This window comes from Egretta garzetta, unplaced genomic scaffold (assembly GCF_000687185.1).
Source record: "Egretta garzetta isolate BGI_Z169 unplaced genomic scaffold, ASM68718v1 scaffold79, whole genome shotgun sequence".
Taxonomy (NCBI): Eukaryota; Metazoa; Chordata; class Aves; order Pelecaniformes; family Ardeidae; genus Egretta; species Egretta garzetta.
In genome coordinates, this window is record NW_009260791.1 from 2,991,870 (window position 1) to 3,011,809 (window position 19,940).

General features: G+C 47.1%; 2 protein-coding genes across 2 annotated transcripts in view; one reads left to right on the forward strand and one right to left on the reverse strand.

The window, feature by feature from the left end:
- The window catches only part of TGFB3 (transforming growth factor beta 3), a 13,541-nt gene extending 768 nt beyond the window's left edge, over window positions 1–12,773 (forward strand). The window contains exons 2-7 of the mRNA XM_009646666.2: window positions 5,183–5,346; window positions 6,708–6,837; window positions 8,372–8,479; window positions 9,298–9,469; window positions 10,022–10,175; window positions 12,580–12,773. Of these exons, the coding sequence (XP_009644961.1) occupies window positions 5,183–5,346; window positions 6,708–6,837; window positions 8,372–8,479; window positions 9,298–9,469; window positions 10,022–10,175; window positions 12,580–12,738 (887 nt within the window). The 3' untranslated portion in view covers window positions 12,739–12,773. The remainder of the gene's footprint in view (window positions 1–5,182; window positions 5,347–6,707; window positions 6,838–8,371; window positions 8,480–9,297; window positions 9,470–10,021; window positions 10,176–12,579) is intronic.
- An 814-nt stretch (window positions 12,774–13,587) lies between these two features.
- The window catches only part of TTLL5 (tubulin tyrosine ligase like 5), a 152,924-nt gene continuing 146,571 nt past the window's right edge, over window positions 13,588–19,940 (reverse strand). Inside the window, exon 35 of the transcript XR_004842984.1 lies at window positions 13,588–13,659. The gene's annotated coding sequence lies outside the window, so the exon portion shown is untranslated. The remainder of the gene's footprint in view (window positions 13,660–19,940) is intronic.

Genomic DNA, 19,940 nt, shown 5'->3' on the forward strand with positions numbered 1-19,940 from the left:
GGGCGGTCGCGGAGGGGAGGCGGCAGGAGAGGAGGCAGCCGGGGTCCCGGGGTGAATGCTGCGCACCGGGCTCGGAGGCGGCGCGGGTGTCGTGTTTGGGTGAGGAGCAGGTAGACGGACACCTCCCTGCCAAAGCTCCAGCGCCTGCCGCAGAGATACAGGCAACGAGTTTGGTCTGTGCAGCACCCGTGCTGGCTGTGGAGGCAGGAGGAGAGGCGCTTGCTGAAGAGACTGCTGCCTGGAGGAGGACACTGCCGAGGGTGTTACTCTGCTAGTGTGAGGCTTCAGGGAGAGAGCAGAAGATAACGGGGATGCTGAGCAGGTGCAAAGCAGCCAGTGATGCGCAGGGGACCCCCAAGGGAACACAGGCGTTGAGGCAACATGACAGATGTTGAGCAGGTGCGGAGCAAGATAATGAGCAGGCCCAGATGTGGACACTAAACAGATTCAGGTGCAGAAGCTGAGCAGATGCAGATGCAAAGACAGAGACTGAGCAGACAGATGAACCCCAAGCAGAATGCAGATGCTGAGCACATGTAGGCACAAGCAAGCCTTTCAGTCTGCTCTTAGGATTGGAAGGTGCTGGTGGGCACACAGTCATACCACCACCCAGGGTGTCCTCCTGTGATGTAGTGCAGTCTCAGGGACACGATTTGAACGCCAGCAGTTCTGGGGAGGAGCTGTGACTTGGTGCAGGCGGCCTCAGAATGCAGTTACCCTGCCAGGTTTATGTTAATCTTGACATATGATGAGCTGGAATAAGAGCTACAATGTGGTAATGCAACAAATTTCACTTAATCTCTAGCAGACTGCACTCCATATGGTTATATGATCAGCTCTTAGCTTAGGAGACACCAAGACTCGAGGAACAGAAAGTGCACAGGGTACAGCAGCTTACCCATATTTCAGTATTTTTGACCTACTGAAGTGTCGTATGTGAAATTCTAAAAATATATGGGGAAACCAAATGCCTGTACAAAATAGTACAGCCACGCTATGAACTGGTGAGTTTTGGGAAAGGAAACTGGGAAAGCAAAACAGCAGGAGATGAAGTGAGAGGAGTGGATTTGGATAAAGTAGAGGGAAAAGAGGAATGAAGACACGTGGTGCACGAGAACGAGCAGTGAGGAGGGGCTGTGGGCTGGGGAAAATTCCTATGGAAATGAATGAACCTATCCCTCCCATGTCCCCGTAGGACACTGGGGCAAAGGTGCTGAGCAGCAGGTTCAAAAGACCAAGCAACGCTGAGATTGAATTCCTGGGAGTGGGCAGTGTAGATGCCACCACCCAGAGAGAACTTTGGAATTGGGTCACACTGGGAGACACTAGCTCCAGCCAGGCCGTGGTGTCAAGAGACGCGCTCATTCTGAAGCCTTGGGAGTTTCATCGCTTACACCATGGCTGAATTTGGCCCCGTGTCTTCAGAAGTGGCTGATGTTCAACTTTCCCATGACTCTGTCACTGTGCCAGGTGGTGATCTCAGAGCATGCTCTGAGCCAAAGCCAGTCTCCTCTGGGGGGGGAAGGGGAGGACTGCTCCATTGAGGGAACTGCGAGGATGATGCAGACAAGTCTGAAATGCATGCGCACGCGCACACAAACTATTCTAGCTCCAAACTATTAGTCAAGCAGCTCCTTGGCTCAGAGAATTCGTCCTTCTCAAAGCATTAAGGCCCAAAAGTGAGGAGAGCTGAGGAGCAAAAATAGCAGTGGGGAGAGCCCCATCCTTCTAGGAAGGAAGGATATTCAGGACCACGTTCCCCATCCTTACTCTGAGCTGTTTGGTGACTCATGGAATGGTTTTTCTGCTGTGCCTCTCGGGCAAGTTGCCTGAATTGTAGGGGACTTTCTTTCAGAGAACAACTCACTCTTGACCAGCCATTCACTTCAGGGATCTCCTAAAACTTAGCGGGGTTCAGACCCCCTTAAGCACTGACTTGGTTAGATTCAAGCTCAGTGTCTGCAGTGGGCCTGCAAATGGTTTTGCTTACCTCCCTGAGGAAAAACAGATGCCATTTTCCAAGCCAGCTTGAGACACAAGGCAATTAAAGCCATGGGTTGCTGGGGCCAAGCATCTCTGCCCTCCAAAGCTGCTGTCTGCAGAGTTCCAGAAGGATCAATGTTTTTCTCCAAAGTTACGCAGCTTTGGCGTGAAACACCTTGAAGTACCAGTGGTATAATACGGAGTGAGGCAATACCTGCTCACAGCCAGCCTGCCCTTCCTTGACATCAAACTCTAACCGCACAACCATCAGCCTTCTTAGGGCTTGCCAGGAACAGCAGCCATGTGGGATCAGCAGCACGTGGAGAACCCACACCTCGCTGAGAGCAGTGGTAGGAAGAGGGAAGCTCCCAAAAGAACCTGTTCCCCGTATCACATTGTCCACGCTAAAAGGACACTTGTCTTACGGTTTGTGCAATCAACAGCTCTGGGCTGTCTGGGCTCCACATTACCAGCAGGGTCCAATCTGAGGTTACATCTTGTCATGCCAGACATAGGCTGGCACGGGTGCAGAGTGTCAAAGATTCCCTGTCTCCAGGCTTGGTTACAGCCACTGAGTGTTGTGGACTGGAAGAGCTTGCGGGAATATTATTGCCTCCAGGCTTTGTTCTGTGCTGGTAGGTGGACATGTCCGGATACCAGTGTGATTGACACACCTGAGCTAGGACTGGACCAAGTTCCCTGAAAAATAGACTCGCCTCCTTTGCCTGTGACTTCTTGTAAAAAGTACCTTGCCCCAAAGCAGTCAGCTTCCTGGGACCAAGCCCTCTATCCTGAACACCCTGCTATGAGAGGCAGGCTCCAACCTCACAGTGTTCAGAGTGAAACACAGAACACAGCTCCATCTCCCCATCACAGCAGGCCTGTTCCCAGGGTACAAGGGGAACATGAAATTTGTTCTTAGGGAAGGGAAGATAGTGATTACTATTTCCACTAGCAACATCTCCCAAGACTGGTACCAGCACCTTGCTGGTGAAGTAAGTAGAAGGCAATGTGAGGACAGCAGGCAAAATACAGTAGATACAGTAATCTCTTACCAGCGCGGCTGCCTAACTTAGCCAAAAATCTTAAAGAGATGATAAACAATAAATTATTTTGTCTCTCATCTGCACTGTGCTGTAAGACCAGATCTGCAGTCTCTAAATAGATTGTCAGATGAAGCACTGCTGTTGGAAACGGATACTGGGCTAGACTGACCACTGGTCTGATCCAGAAAGGCATTTCGGATGATTACTGGGATAGCCCTCATGGACAGGCAGTCAGGTCTGAAATGGAAGGGCAGGCCGCTAACAGCACTATTAATAGGGCAAGGAGTGCAAAACAGCTTGAGGGGTTATTAAAACGTAGTATCTGCCTAGGTCTAGGACACAGGACAGTTACCAGTGTTAGACTTCAGCCAGGAAGATGCCTTTGGGCATTTAATGAGATCAGAGCTTGGGTTTTCTGCTGTGCTTTTCTGTGGCATAAAACCTACTACTGGTCACAGTGGTGGAGTCATGACGGTGGGTGTCCTCATGTGGCTTGGCGTAGTCTGCATTCCAGGGTGGTTGGGCTGAGCATAGCAGCTCATAGCTGCAGTGGGGTCTGGTCTCCTGGGATTACCAAACATCCATCTCTTCAACAGCAGCCAGAGGCTTTCCTGTATGGGAAAGCTGTTCCATTCAGTAGTACAAATGACAAAAACCCTCCAATTAAAGCCCAATGTGAGCATCTGGTCATTAGCTTATTGAGTAAAACTTCAGCACCCTAAGAAGACATCCTTGTAAACTGGCAGGCTCCTGCTTGATGAATCTGGGAAGACCTTCATCTTCATAGAGATGACTCTAGAAGTGCATCGGTGTTTCTCAAAGCAGAATTGGCATGGGAGGTGAACCTCCATGATCAGGTGCTGTTTCACACTAGCCCATCTTTGGAAGCTGTTTCCCTGGTGAGATAGTGGTGGTGGTGTGAAGAGAGGGGCCAACTCCAGGAATCTAACTTGAAGGTTGCGATTCTGTGATTCTGTTGCTTCAGCTAAGGCTTCTAGCCTATTTGTCCCAGGATGGAACTGTGGCTGGGAACAGGTGACAGTTTTTCTTTGTTTCTTTTTTTTTTTGTTTAAAACCAACTTAAATACCAGCTGACGTGAGAGAGCCCTGTGTTGCACTGGCCAACAGTCAGGGGTCACTTGGGTGGTTCTGTAGGGCTGCAAACCTACCTGCACGTGGGCGTAGAGCAGGAGCTGCCGTGTCTTGTCTGCAGGAAGCCTTCATGATGCTAGAGCCTTGAAGGCTAACAGAAGTCAATAGGAGAGGAACAGCAGTGACTAGAAAGACTTTTCCATGGGAACAACACAGTCCCAATGAAGAGAGGCTTGTTTTCTCTTGAGGACACTGTTTTGGACCTCATAGCTTTTACCTACTTTCTTTTGAGGCATCTGTGAAATGGATTTTTCTGGTCAGCAGGTACACATTGAGGCAGAGAATTGCTGTGTTATTTCCTGCCCATCTGTCTGATCTCTGCAGGCCTCTCAGCACTGTTAATCTGTCCTTGAAGAACTCTGTATCTGCTACTGTTAATGAATTCCTTCTCCAGGTCAAGAGTGAGAACTGATCCAGTTCTTTCAGTACACACTGAATAGTCACTGCCCCAAAAAGTCTTCCACACATAACGCTTTGTGGACACTTGGCTGGCTTTCATTCTAGGAGACAATGTCCAGGTTTGTAAAACTAAGATTGAACAGCAATGGGCTCACCTCCTATTGTGGCTTCATGTCACCAGCAAGAGCAGAGTCACACCATCATCACTATTATGAATGGGCCCCACCAGCTACAAATGAGGTTGCCCCATTGCCTTGGCTGGCGTTGTCATTTTGGATGCAGCAGACTCATGAGCATTAGCACCATTTGATGAGCAGAGTTAGAAGAGATAATGTTAAAAATACCGTGGTTGATCTCTACTGATTCTCTGGCTTGTAGCATTAGAATAATGGTGGAAACAGTGGGAAGGTTTTGCAAACCGTTGTAACATAGACCAAATCTGACTGAATTCATCCTGTGTTATCTTTAGCTAGACAGTCATGCTTCACAGGTGGCAAGATGTTTGAATGACAGGCCTCTGCTGGAAAGCTTTCTCAATATTTATTTGAGATCCTGCCCCTCTGACCTGTGGTTCTCATTTTTTTCATCTTTCTTTCTCCTAGATGAGTTGGGCATTTGTCCAAAAGGTGTCACCTCCAATGTGTTCCGCTTTAACGTGTCCTCGGCAGAGAAGAACAGCACCAACTTGTTCCGGGCTGAGTTTCGGGTGCTGCGTGTGCCCAACCTGAGCTCCAAACGCAGCGAGCAGCGCATTGAGCTCTTCCAGGTGAGCATCCTTCTCACCTTCCCCTGTGCCTGAGCCCAGTATAGCTTGGCTCCTTAATGGTTGCCTCAGCTGATATGTGCAGAGCCACAGAAGAGGGAGAAGAAATCTCATACTGTACCCCAGGCTGCTTCCAGCATATGCAGTGATACAGTCACCTTTCTTTCCTTTTACAGTGTGATGCTGTCCTTTTCCCACTCACATTGGCTGGCTGCTCTGGGCACCCTGGCATGGTACCCACTGCAGCAATTTGCTGCACTGAGAAGAGGGTTGGAAGGGGAGTCCCTCACCAGTGGAGCAGCCCTGACCCTTCTGTCACATTTGCATGCCTAGGTGCCTTGGCAGTTTTGTTCCTTTGACTGTCGCAGTACAGTTGGTGCTAATCCAATGGGTGGAGCTCTCAGTCTTGTCACTGATTCACTGGAAAAATAACGCTTGCTTTCAATGTTCCCTTCAGCAGCAGCTCCTCAGGGGCACAATTCATAGCACTGTTAATTCAGGTACTTACCTGGAGTTTGGGTTGAACATATGGCTTCCCCTGGCAGAATAAGGTCTGGTTCAGGTTTGGAAGTGGTCTTACGCTGGGTTGGACCACTGAGCTAACAGTATGGTTTAGCATCCAGGCAGCACATTCCCACAGGCTGGTGTCTGTCCACTTTGCAGTAAGAGTGCAGCTAAAATTGCCCTGTGGCTGGTAGCTTCAAAGGTCAGAGCAGTTCTCCACCAGGTGACACAACTGGCAAGAAGACAATCCCAGAGCTTCTCCATAGGTTCAGTGCTCTGTGGAGTGAACCTGGGGTCCTGCAGGAGGGAACACCTTGCACAGGCTGTGGCTGTTTGTCTGGAAGCGGGAACCGAGATGTCAGAGTAGGGGGAAAGGTCTCCAAACCTGATCAGCCCTGCTGTGTTTTGATAGAAGTTGAAGAGTGTAGGACTCAATAGGCTTGCTGGGCAAGGGACCTGTGGCAAGATTGCTCACTACTGGTTCTCTGAAATCCAGACCCACATCCCACAGATGTATACAGAAACAAAATCACGCGTTAGATCAGCTGCTGTGTGCTTCTGTCTCTGGGTATCTGCCCCAAAACAAGGATGACTTGAGAGAGGTGGGCTGCTTAGAAATAAATACGTTGTTTCTACACAGAAATTTCTACACAGAAATAAGCGTTGTGTAGATCTCTGGAGCTTAAGCTGTTTGTGAAGCATGTCTTTCTCACCTGTGCCAGGGTATTCCTGGTATCTCACTTGCCAGGACCAACCTTCTGAATTAGTTTTTAGCAAGCTGTAGAAGAAAAATGACCCAAGGCTATCCCTTCCTTATGCGCGGCACTAGCTGATTCTCTCTACCACTCCTTCTGATGCAGATCCTTCAGCCGGATGAGCACATAGCAAAGCAGCGCTACCTCAGTGGCAGGAATGTGCAGACACGGGGGTCCCCTGAGTGGCTGTCCTTTGATGTCACCGAGACTGTGCGTGAGTGGCTTCTGCACAGAGGTAGGGGTCTTAGCTGGACCGGGTGTCAAGGCATCCATAGAAATGTGGATCAATGTTGACAGGAGTGTATCTCTGCTCCCCTTTTTGCAGGAGCTTGGCTCACATAGAGGACAGCTTCTTTCAGTCTGAGAACAAGCCTTCCCCCAGAGAGCTACCTCAGTGCCTGATGTTTGCCAGATTCCTAGCTCTGTCCTGGAGTCCCCACTGTGTAGCTCTGTGGCTGAGTCAGATGAGGATTCATCCTCTGGAGGAGGAAATTGTTTTCACTGAGAGATGCTGGAACTTCTTTTGGTTCTTTGATTCTAAGCAGGGGTCCCCTCGGCTTGTCTAAACTATAATCTGTAATACATAGAAAATGAGGGTTCCTCTGGTTTAATTCTCATGTGGACTAGAGCAAATCTAGTGGGGAAAAACCAGTAACGATCCTGGTTTCTTCAACTGTTTACAGCTTGGCAGGTATAAAGGTGAGGAAATACCAGAGGCTGACACACCTAGACAGATGGAGGCTTTAGCACTGCAGAGAACATACCTCTGCCACCACTGGGCAGCCCAACAGATAGTTACAGGGCAGCTCCCAGCAAGAACACTGACCCCATTCACAGCTGGAGCGTAGGCACCGTGACTCACAGCTGGATTGGCCTCACAGATAGAAGCTAGGTGCCACTGAAAACTGGAATGCAGGTACTGGCAAGCAGCCGCTCCCTGGAAGGGTAAGCTGTGAGCTTGTAGGCTCCTCCTTTTTCAGGCAATCTGAGTTGTGTCCTGATGGCTGGAGTTCAGGGCTGGAACTGCAGCGAGCTCTGGGCAGGCATGCTAGCTGACAAGACATCACAGAGTATACAGTGCTTAGGAAAAAAGGTGCTAGGCACCTTGTCAATGCCCCGGGGAGCCAGATGTTTTAATTCATGACACAACATAAAAAAGGAGCTTTCATAACAGTTTTATGTTCCCGCAGTCAGGCCCACACAGCACGACTGGTCCAGGAAGTTATTATGAAAATAGCCTTGCCTCTGAAAAGTCTGTGTGACTTAGACTGCTAACAGTTCAACAAAACAGGAGGTTGCAGCTGCTGAGAAAAATGCTTCCAGTGAAATTACTTGTCCCTATCCAACTGGCTCATTTTCAGGTCTCTCCTTCAGACACTAACCAGAAGCCAGATAGTAGACAGGTACTGAGGATGGCAAAACTGATTTAACACAGACACTGCAAGCCAGCTCTTCAGGATACTTGTTTTCCAGTGGAGCTCCTTGAAGCTCACAAATGCTTTTTTGGATAGCCTAAAAACCATAACCAGGAGCACCCTTCTCACCTACCCAGGAAGCTCCCTTTAGCAAGAGCAAGGCTTTTGGCACAGGTGAAGCCACAAGATTCTGCTTCCTATTCTCCTTTCCAAGGCAGCTTCTGTACCCCAACTCTGATAGCATCCCTGACTTTGAGACTGACCCACAGTACACATCCTCAGTGAAACTTCCCTGAGCCTGGATCTGTCCCACCTGAGGAAGACCGTTTCTCACAGTCATCTCCTTCTTTGCAGAGTCCAACCTTGGCCTGGAAATTAGCATACACTGTCCTTGTCATACTTTTCAGCCCAATGGGGACATCTTGGAGAATTTGCACGAGGTCTTGGAGATCAAGTTCAAAGGTGATAAAGAGCTGGGCTAGGGGAGGCTGTTGGGGCAGTGAATGCCTGGAGTATCTAAAGAAAAAACAAGGTCTTGTTTTGCATATTTGAGCATTTTACATTGTATAACATTTGTCTTAAAGCATATATATCTGGGTTTGCATGTTGATTATATGGGTATATCCATTTTGTACATAGGTTAGGAATGGGAGGAAGGAAGTGCAGGCTGGGTGGGTTTGCTTGAGTGTCTGCAGAAAGGAATACTTTTGTGTTTCAATGTCTCTCTGGGAAGTTCAGATTGATGCCTTCTCAGATTTCCACAGAGGCTCTGCTTTCCAGTTAGGGTGACTGAAACACAAGGAAGTCAGGCATCCTGTGTGAGGTGGCCCAGAGAGTCAGTGGCTTGGCTGGCCTAAAAACTAGGAACCTCCTGGCTTGCAGCCCTGGGCTGCAGCCACTGGCCCCCACAGGCTCCATTTCTGAGGCTGTTCTGCAGAGTGCCAATGATCTGACATCTTCTTTAAACCATTCATCTTCCTGCCTGTCCTGGGACCAAAGCCAGGAGTGAGCAGGATGGATTAGTGGCCCCACCAGCAGTTTGCAAATGGTAAAACAGGTGGCCCATAAGCCTCTATTTCACATCTGCAGTGGTCAGATTCACCAGGAGTAAAGGGGTCCCCATGAGGGAGGAAGTCCTAGAGTATGTGGACATGGTGCCTGAATCACTTTCACCCTGGTTCAAGGGCAGGCACAAGAGTGTTAAATGCACTGAAAAAGTCTTGTTGCATCCTCCACTTCCACACTGATGACTTCTTTGCGGATCCTGTTTTTCCCTGAAGGCATTGACAGTGAGGATGACTATGGCCGTGGGGACTTGGGGCGCCTGAAGAAGCAGAAAGACTTGCATAATCCCCACCTCATCTTGATGATGTTACCCCCACATCGGCTGGAGAGCCCAGCGTTGGGAGGCCAGAGAAAGAAACGGGCCCTGGATACCAACTACTGTTTCCGGTGAGAATCCTGCCTGGAGTGACCAGGTGCCATGCCTGAGGTGGGCAAGCCTGGTGAGCCGCCAGGAAAGGCAGAGCCCTCCACGGGGGTTGTGGGTCACCGTGGTGCCCCAGGGGCCACATGAGGAGCACAGCTCAGCCAGCTGCTCCTTGTGGCATCCAAGAGGGGACGCTGGCCAGCTCAGCAGAGTTACTGTGTGCTTCTGGCTGAGCCGCTGGCTAGAGGGAGACTTGCAAGCGGCTTCCTGGAGCACAGCCTGGGCAAGGACCTGCGGCAGCCCCCTGCTAGCTTGAGGTGCTGGAGAGCAGCCGGGCACTGCTGTGGGCAGCAGGGTGCTGCCTCCCTGGGCTAGTGGGTAAACCGCCTGCCGGCAGGCACAAGCAATGCCAGGCTGCTGAGCTGCTCACCTCTGCTGTTCCTCTGCACTTGGCGCAGGCAAACACCATGTCCCACTGGGCACTGCTGGTATTAGTCCTGCTCAGGAAGCTGCATCATGCACTCACGTATAAGGCCTCCTCTGTAGATTCACTGCATTTCAATACTGTGTTTCAGGAACCTGGAGGAGAACTGCTGCGTGCGTCCTCTGTACATCGACTTCCGACAGGACCTTGGCTGGAAATGGGTTCATGAGCCTAAGGGCTACTTTGCTAACTTTTGTTCAGGCCCTTGTCCGTACCTCCGCAGCGCAGACACCACTCACAGCACGGTACATCCAGCATTTTATCCTGTCAGGGCTTGTGGCTGTGACTCCCCCTTCCTCCCCAAGTCTGGTCATATCTGGTCTCTGAATCAGCAAAATCAGTTCAGATCCGTATTTGTAAAAAACTGTCCAAGGAAACTGCAGAAAAAAATCTAGGTGGTTCAGCAAAAAAAATTCCTTTGGAGTCAATACTGAGTCCGTATTTCCAGCCAAATGTTGAGGAGGATGCTGTCTCTTGGATAAGATGTGAAACAGCAGGACTGATAGTTTTAGGGTACTTATTTGGTAATGGCCAGAGTATTAACTGAATTGTTCACATCAAACATCAACTCTGGTCATTATCTTCTGCCTAAATTTCTCCTGCAGTTTGCACTGGACAGAGGATTTTTCTACGCTCTGCACCAGGATGTCATGCAAAACTCTTGTGCTGTGGCATGCAGCTGCTGTTTGCTACCACAGGGGCAGCTGTAGCCCAAAAGTGAAGGGAAATCCATGTCCATGTCCAGAAGTGAATGTCCCAACCATGCAGTGAGCTCTCCTTTCTGCACAGGCATCCTTTCCAGCTGTATAAATCCCACCTGACCTATGTCAGGGAGGAACCTACTAGGCAGTGAGACTCATGAGTAAATACTGGCAGAAAACAATTGTCTTTAAGTAAGTTACGCATAACTCTGCTTAGCATGAGTACACTAGGCAGTCTTTGGGAAGAATACCACCTGAGCCTGGTTACTGTCTGGAGTGGAAAAAACCAAAAGCAATAGAAAAGCACCGGGCACAGGAGAAGTACCAAGGGGAGAAGACAGACTAAGGAGCCGGCACTGCATCGCTGAAGCAAGAAAAGCCAGAGGAAAATCCTGTGCTTCTGCCCACAGACAAGGCAATTGTCCAGACAATGCAACAGCTCACTAGCAACTTAGCTTCAGGTTTCACTAAAAAAGTTACTGGAAAAAGCAGATTTGGCTGCAGAATAGATAACTAGGTAAAAACGATATTTAGAAAAGATGCTAACATTTCTTGACAGCTTGAGAGTTTGCACAGCAGCAGTGCTTGCTGAAGCTCAAGGACTAATATCAGTGGGAACAGTCAATCTACGGGAATGAAGGAGTGAACAGACGCTGGGCATTAAGCGCAAGACAAGGCAAGGGAATGAACAGCTTTGAAAGGGTAATGGGCATGTAGCTTTACCATCTGGTTGTCCTGAGAAGCTCTCTAGTAGATAACTGGACTGAATCAGTGAGAGAGAAAGGAGATTTTAGAATGGTTCCTAATGTTCTTTTCTTGAGCAAGAAAAGAAACGATCAAGCGTTAAGGTCAGCTGAGTGATCCAAGAAACTTTTAGAACAATATAGCTGCTGATAGTGTGCCAGCACCACCTAGGAAAAACATGGTGAAAAGATTTCTCACCAGTCTGTTTAACCTACTGTCTCTTGAGCAGAGCAGCCCCAGAGCACATGCTACCCCTGTGGTGCAGCCAGGGGTACTTTGCCCAGTATCCCAGTGAGCTTCTACTAGAACAACTGCAATTACAGGGATCTGGATGATAGACCAGGATGTTTCCTTAGCACCTCTCATCCCCAAAGACTGTAAAGTAATTAAAAGACAATATGCCAGATCCTGCCGTTTATACCAGACAAGCACTAATGAGACCACAGTAGTGCAGGTGAGATCACATTTTGGCCCCACAACTCAAGAAGTTGCTTAGTGCTGAGAAGCGGCCACCTCTGGCAAGAAACATGGCAACTGTTCTGTAGCAGTTACATGGCTGAAGCGTACAGTCATCTGTGGGCTGGGGCCAGCTGGGAGGAGGAATCCAGTGGGCTCCCACAGGACACTCTCCTGGCTCCAGTGTTATAGTGTAATGACTTGGAGGATGGAGTGGAGGGAGGAAGCATCAGACAGTTCAAAGCTGGGAGGGAATTGTGGACACTCGAGAGGATTGGCATACATCCAGTGCTATCTAGAGATGTTGGTTGAAATAAGCAGCACTGATGTTCTTTCTTCTGGTTTCTTTAATGGAACCCAAGACAACATGACCCCAGGCAGGTTACACCCAGCCTTGTTAAAAGCAAAAATTGTGACACTATCCACCATACCAAATTAGAGACAAAAGAAAACAACTACTTGCACTCCTTCAACCCTTAAGCATCAGCCACAGAGCAAGGCTACTACAATTAAAAACAAAAGTCTTAAGAGTCAGGTGGGGGCAGGCGTGACCGTTTAGGAGCACGCCATGATCAGGAAGTGATGGGAACATTACTCGCCTCTGATGAGAAAATTCCTCTGAGGGAAAATACCCTCTGATGAGCGTAGTCCAAAATCCAGAGATCTGTTGGCTTTGCAGTCCCTTCCTGTCCTCAGCCAACCTAAATGTATTCCTGACTTTGTCACCACATTTACTTTGCTTCTGCAGGTGCTGGGCTTATACAACACGCTGAACCCTGAGGCATCCGCTTCACCCTGCTGTGTCCCCCAGGACCTGGAGCCACTCACTATCTTGTACTATGTCGGGAGGACCCCCAAAGTGGAGCAGCTCTCCAACATGGTGGTGAAATCCTGCAAGTGCAGCTGAAAGGCACCCTGGCCCGCCCAAAGCCAAGAGAGAAACTGTCAGCACCCACTCTCCTGCTCCCAGGCTAACACAAAAGGAACTGGGGGTTAGAGACTACGCATGCTGAGGGCCGAGTGTGTCAAACCCTGTGGCTTAGGGTCTGGCAGCCCTTGGGGATCTCTTCTGGAACATTTCTTGGTCTTGTTGGCAGTGTCATGTTCCTTCTGGGAGTTACTTTGGTGACACGAAGGCCATGCTCTCCAAAATGGCTGGACAGTTGGTGCAGAAGAGAACGACAGGGTGGAGGAACTGCTGTGTCTTTGAATGCTGGGTGATTGAGCTGGGAAAGCGAGGGAATGAGAAAGAGCAGGTGAAAGGGGAATGGAAATGGGGCGATGTTTTCTATTCTAGCTTTAGCTATCTTAGGACCTCAGTCCTCCCCACTTTCTGTAGGAGGAAACCCTGAAATTTTCTTTAGAGAAAGAAAATGCACCAAGAAGGGAAGCTGCTGAGAGAAGAAATGCTCAGAGATATGCTTAGACTTTTGTTCCTCAGAGCTGTGATCCAGGAGTCCTGCAACTGAAACTCTGTGTCTGCCAAACCTGTAAGTTCAGTTGACAGATCCTGGCTATTGGTTTCTAAATGCAAACTACAAGGCTCCCAGCCAGCCTGCTGAGGGTGGGCAACTATGAGGAAGGAGGGTGCCAAGTCCATTTTCAGAGGGACCGATGTCTCCATTCAGCTCCTTTTCCCTTCCTGGAGTTTCTGAGAGGTGGTTTCTGGGTCAGGGCAGGAGCAGTATCTGTGGGTATCTGAATATTGGGCCCCTTCATTTGTGAGGTGATACACCCTGAGGACCTCTTGTCTATTGTGGTTTGTGAGGTGCTTTGGGGTGTTCTCCATCTGTTCTGCATGATGACCTGAACATGGCCCAGGCCTCACCTGCCAAGATTTTAAAAATAGTAATCTCAAAAACATTGTAAAAATAAATATTTGGGGGGGGAGATGCTCTTTTTTTTCACAAGCAAGTTGTTTGTTGCAGGGTTAGATGGTTTGCTGTTTTTAAACTGCTACTGCTGTGGCATACTCACTCTAAAATCTTTCCCCTTTCCAAAATGTCTCTTCAAAGGAACAGATAGAATTTAGGTCAGCCAGAGAGCCCCAGAGTAGAAATCCCTTGGTATCCTCAAACCGTGCCTGGTGTATATGTGCCCTGTCCTGCCCTAGGCCTTCGCACATGTACATCATCTCTGGCATCTGCTTTTGATAGATTCATATAAAACTCCCCTCAAATGTAAAACATGTCCAACAATACTGTTTAAATAACCAGGGCAATGCAGTTACCACAGCTGACAAATGTCTTATGTCCATTTAAATATACGTGATCTGCCAGTACAGACTTGCACACACAGGTAAATAGCACACCCCTCCTCCTGACTTACCATGCTCATGCAGATGCTCATAAAAAGCTCACAGATGTTGCCCAGGCAAGAAATCAATGTACTCTTTTAAAAGTATGGGTTTTTTCAGCCATAGATACTCCCAAAGGTAAAAATCTCCGGTGCTTGCACGCCACACGAGACTCAGAGGCTGCCTCACTGACTCTCCAAACCACAACTACTTAAAGTCATGTTCTAGAGGCCACAGAGGTTCCTCCCTGTCCCTTCCTAATTCCTGGTCCCCAGCAACTGAGTGTAAAATGACACCTCACTGTTTAATTGCTTGTGGCCAGGGCTCTCCATGGTCAGCTCAGAAACCAGCTCTTCCGTGAAGCCCTTCACAATAGTGGCTGGGGGCATATACCTCCCATGAGGCTGCCATAACATGTAATCTCAAACATCTTAATAAACGGTAAACAACCCTCCCTGCACCATCACCAGCTGGCTAGAGGTTAGCAGGGGTGGCTCAGCAGAGGGAGCCTGCCAACCTGTGTGACATTTTGGCTGGGGCACACATGCTCTGATAAGAGGCACTCCCCAGTGCTTAGCTTTATCCCTTTCATCTCTCTGGGGCTCCTTGACCTCTCCTCAGTGTGATGGTGAAAGGTGCAGCTCTGATCGGTCCTGCAGCACTACTGTACTACTGTGCCCTGTACAGCTCTCCATGCCCATGCTTTCCCCCTCCACCTGCCCAAGGAGGGAGCAAATAAACACATTATGACTACACTGCCATGCTGATAGATAGGCCAGAAATTTAGCAACTGCACTGGGGAGCAGGGGGAAATCCAGATGCCAATTGGCCTAAGAATTCTCTCTAATCTCCTTTTAGCAGCAGCCCCTGGGGAGGTTTTGGTTTACAAGCTGCAATCTGTTCTTTGGTCATTGTTCCTCCTGAGCCCTGGGCTGGCTCTGCTGCCCATCCAATTGAAGGGCTTCCTCGCTAGCAAAAGGGGAAAAAAAAACAAGGAGGGGGAGCTGCAAAGAGCTGAGCTAGAACACTTGTACTGCTCACAGGCGACGCGGCACTTAGAGCACATCAGAACCACCCACGGATTAACTCTGGCAAGCCCCTTGATGTGGGTCTGTCTTAGCCCTTGTTCACTGCTACTCCTCAGTGGCAAGGAGAGGTGGCAGAAGGACCAAGTCATTTGTCTCCTTGGAAAGGACGCAAAATGGCAATGGAAAATCAAGGGAGAAGAGTCTTGGGGTGTCTAGCCAGTAAGGTCACCAGTAACCTCATGGGTACAGTAATCCTTGGAAGTCAGGCACATTTCAGTTACTGCTTCTCTGTCCAGCCTTCCGTTTCCCTAGCAACATTTGAGAATTTGATTTGTGAGACAGGATCTGAATTCATTTTCTTACAATTAAAATAGCTTTTCTAGGGCTGTTTTAGCTGTAATTCAGTAACAAACTGTGCTATCCGCATGGGGTTAACAACAGACTGAACACGCTCCTGGGCACAGGCTTACCAAAACGTTTCAGGACACTTGTGTGAGAAGGCAGAGGGCAGTTCTCTATATGCTCTGTTACTAGCTGGCAAATTGAGGAAGACAATGACAAAGAGCGGGATCTTCACTGCCAACACTGAATACAGCTCCCAACAGTTCCCTTTTGTTGTTCGCAGAACAAACAAAAGCTGATGAAAACAATCCCAGCACACTTTCTGTCTCTAACAAAGATCAATGGTTAGAAAGAGTGAAAAAACCCTATTCTGCACTGCCATAAGGCAGATCTTACACAGATGATCAAACGACCATCTGCGTAATAGTCCCCGCTTCTCTGTGGCATGCTCTATTACAGCATGCAAGAGGCCTAGACCTGAACTTGAGCACCTCGTTATTCAGGCTGTAGTGTACTGTAGAGCTAACACTGCTTCAGTAAGTACAGGAACGTACACTGATATTTCAGCAAAGAATAGTCTTCACAGACTAAATGAGTCTTTGTTCCCTGGTCTTTGGGTCGGACAGTCTCTAGCTATCTCACAGCACTTTCAAACAGCAGTAGCACATTCCTGTTACCACTGCATAACTGGAATATGCTGCTTTGTGTTGCACCTTTGCATACCCAACAGACATCAAATACACACAGTAAACCAGATGGACCGTGTCCAAAAGTAATAGAAGATACAAAAGACAAACATACCTGTCCACTCCTCTGGCAACGTCATAGCTCTGTTCTCTGTCCTGTGACATCTCATGTCTCCCTTCTCGTAGCTACCAAATTTCCATTCTCTCAGTTCACAGATCCTTTTCTTATCTTTCTATGCTGCTCTGAAGCTTTCCTTACCTATGATCAGAGTGTCCTCATCAGAGCAGAAATACAGGAGGTTTCCAGGCTCAGACTACTTTGTAAATAAAATCACTACAGCCATCCCATGACAGAAGAGGATCCATTGCAGTGTCTTACGAGGCAGACATCTTCAATATGGCTTGGGGTGCAATGCAGGGCAGGTTCAGTATCACAGGGTGAGCAGGATGCAGCTCTATGGCCAGCTCCGTTGTGCAGAAAAGGTTTCTTACCCACTACAAGTGTTTCTAATGACATGCAAAACATCAACTCTATAGTACTGTGTTGTCTTCTCTGAATACATGATTGAAACACAACACAGTCAATCAAGAGAATACAGTTGTGTGATATCTACACACTTGCAAAATTATACTGATTTTGGTAGTGCAAAATAACAGATGGTTTTATGGACTACCTATAACCTACATCAATTGTGGTTTAGAGTAACAGCAGCAATTTGGATACAGTGCAAAGAGGAGAATATGCCTTCTAATTCTTTAAAAATAACATGTAATAATTTTTTTTCATTCAAAATCACTAGAATATATTGGTCAAAATCTGTATTAAATTAATAACTAACATGCATACTATGATGTTTAGTAAAAGAACACCTGGACTTTCAGGTCTCTCTGCTTTACAAATATTTTCTTTTGCATACAGGGAAGTCATTTAAGCCCTGGTTCATTTTTGATGCAGCTCTAGAAGTGACAGGCGGAAGCAACTAAGCTCAGTGTCTTTCGTCCTCTCTTGAAGAAAGGCTTCAGATGCCCTGTGCAAATGCGAGATCCTTTATCATGCACTGAGTCAACATAGAAGAGATGAGACTGTTTTACTCACTAGGAAAAAGACTTAGAAATTAATTCAGATACATCACAAGTAATACAGCAAATGAAAATTGCTGATTAATGGTTGCCACTCTCTTACTTCTCTAAACAACAGTAATGCATTTGAGATGACACTTATGCCCATAATTTCAGAAAGAATATAGCACAGTAGTTCAGATGTCACAGTGTGTTTCCAGGAAAGACTAATTTCAAAGATTACAGACCTCAATTACTCGGCTGCTTTTAGAACATCTTTATCTAGGGCTAGGTTGATAGGGAAGATGGCAAAGATGGTCTGAAGGCATTCAACCAAGCAGCTGGACCTTTTCCAGTACTAGGCTATGATTTCATGGAAAATACACTTAGGGATAAGGACCTTTAGATCTAGTACAGAATAGAGGTTTCTTTACAGCTTTGGTTTGTGGCAAAAACCCACACACATTATTGGTTTCCCACATCCTGCAGACTTAGCGAACAGCTTTCAGGCAGAAACTCTGTCCCCCGTGGTATATGCTGGCACTGTTGAATTATACCAAGGAATACCAAAGTTTCAAGCGGTATCTTCTGAAGACAAAGATTTATTTCTCCCCCTTTCAGGGTGATATTCTTTGTCTCTCATTCCACTTAGTTGGCTAGGCAAGATGATACCTCATTGTCGTTCACAGAGACCAGTGGAAGAAATAATTACATGTAGGGGTTATGCCTGTTGCAGAAAGCAAAGGTGACTTCCTTTTCTGGACTGCCAACACTCAGACATTTCTCACTAGCTGTTTACAGATATTCATTCATCACATAGAGAAATCAGCATGAGGCATTATAATAATATATCATGGCCAGTGCATGTACATCACTTGATGAAAGAAGCCAGCTGGGTCATATCAAACCAGAGATTTCCTGACGTTCTTCAGGAAGGATTTCTTTTTTCTCCTGAAGTTATTATCCTCTTCAGGAAGCAGACAAAGCAAAGATTTGCTGTGCAGCCAGGGCCAAATCTTACAGGATTTGTGCAATGCACGTAGTGTAATGACTGGGGAATGTCATGTTCTGATACTTTCTTGAAACAAAAATTTATGGTCATTTGAAGTGCTGAAACCCCCTTTCAGGTAGACGAGATGCTTGGGAGATCTCCACTGTTGTCAAGGATTTGTAAGCAACTCCACTTGAGGGGAAAAGCAGCAGCAGACAGTCTGACTCGCAACAAGAGTCTCTTGGAAGACATCCAGCTCACAACAAGCTGCCTTGCATGACACAATTTGACATCTTCCCCCTCAAAGGACACTTGTTACAGAAATCTCTAACTATACTTTAGGATCTGAAGATCTCATTTGGATACTACCATGCTAAGTGCTCTGTTGTGCTAACCTGAAGAACTGGAAACAAAAAGAACAAACAACAAAGAGAAACAAAACAAAGGATATGGCATGGCAGCAGTTACAAAGTGCTGACTACACATTTTAAGTTGTCTTTCACTTTTATCAATTTTACCTGCCCTCAGCCAAGCCATCATTCAAAAGACCTCAGAAACATGCAGAGCCACAATTTGGCAGGAAGAGCCACCAATCTTTATTCTTAGATATTTTTAATGAGAAACTTTCGGTAGACATATGGAGACATGAGGTTTGTAGGTCTGTGGATAAGAAAAAAAAATATCCTAGCTGGTATCATAGACAAAATATATTTCACACTGAATTTCTGGAATTAGAAATGGTGGAGAAAACACAGTTTCAGGAGGGAAGACAACCCCAATTTGAATAGGGGGAAGGAAGCATCATGCAACTGGAAGCGTAAGTACTGTAATGAGTGGCCCTAATGGGATGCCTACAACTTCATTTGCACCCCCAGTAGATTCACAGCTGTCCATGTGCACACCTTCAAGAATAGCAGACATCCTAGATGAATTAAATACATCTGACACAGCATGACCTTTTCAGGTGATCATACTAATAAGGCAAAACCACTTGAAAAACATGAGGTTAATCCTATATAGGAATTACTGGAAACTGGGGGAAAATCCCTTGTAATTTTTCTTTCCCGATCTCAGAAAAAACAAATTTTACAGTAGAATGAGGGAGTGATGACAGTTAAACATCTGGATTTGGCAGTAGAGGAACTTTTCAAAGATCCCTTCCTGACTTTTGACATGGTATTACTCAAAACACAGAGATTATATCAATAAACCCAAAACTTTTTGAGGATATTTTATGACTTTTGAACACAACTACACTGAGTACAGTAACTTGTCTCCTCTTCGTCTGGGGGAAGGAGACTACACTTCACCATTGCTATAACCACAGTGAAATGAGATTTTTCTAAAATACTCTTGCAAGGACACCAAATTAAACTAACATTCTGCGGTTGTCTTCTGTTGTGTATCCCAGAACACCAGTAGGCAAAATGCCAAATACAATGCTGAAATTGCTTTTAGATGTAACACCCCCTCTTCCACCCGCCCCAAACAAATGATAAAAATTTCAGTAATAAAAGATAAATTTTTAACAGCTCCCAAATTCTTAGCAATTGCATCAAATTTAGTTTTTTAAGGCCAATTCATTTTTTTTTGTCTGACAGTTCAAATAAAGAAGCCACTCCTTTTCAAGGAATATAAGATTTCTCAAGCTCACTGTGTGCACTGTAGGTGTGGACTTGTAGAGAAGAGGCCCTGTTAAGTATACTC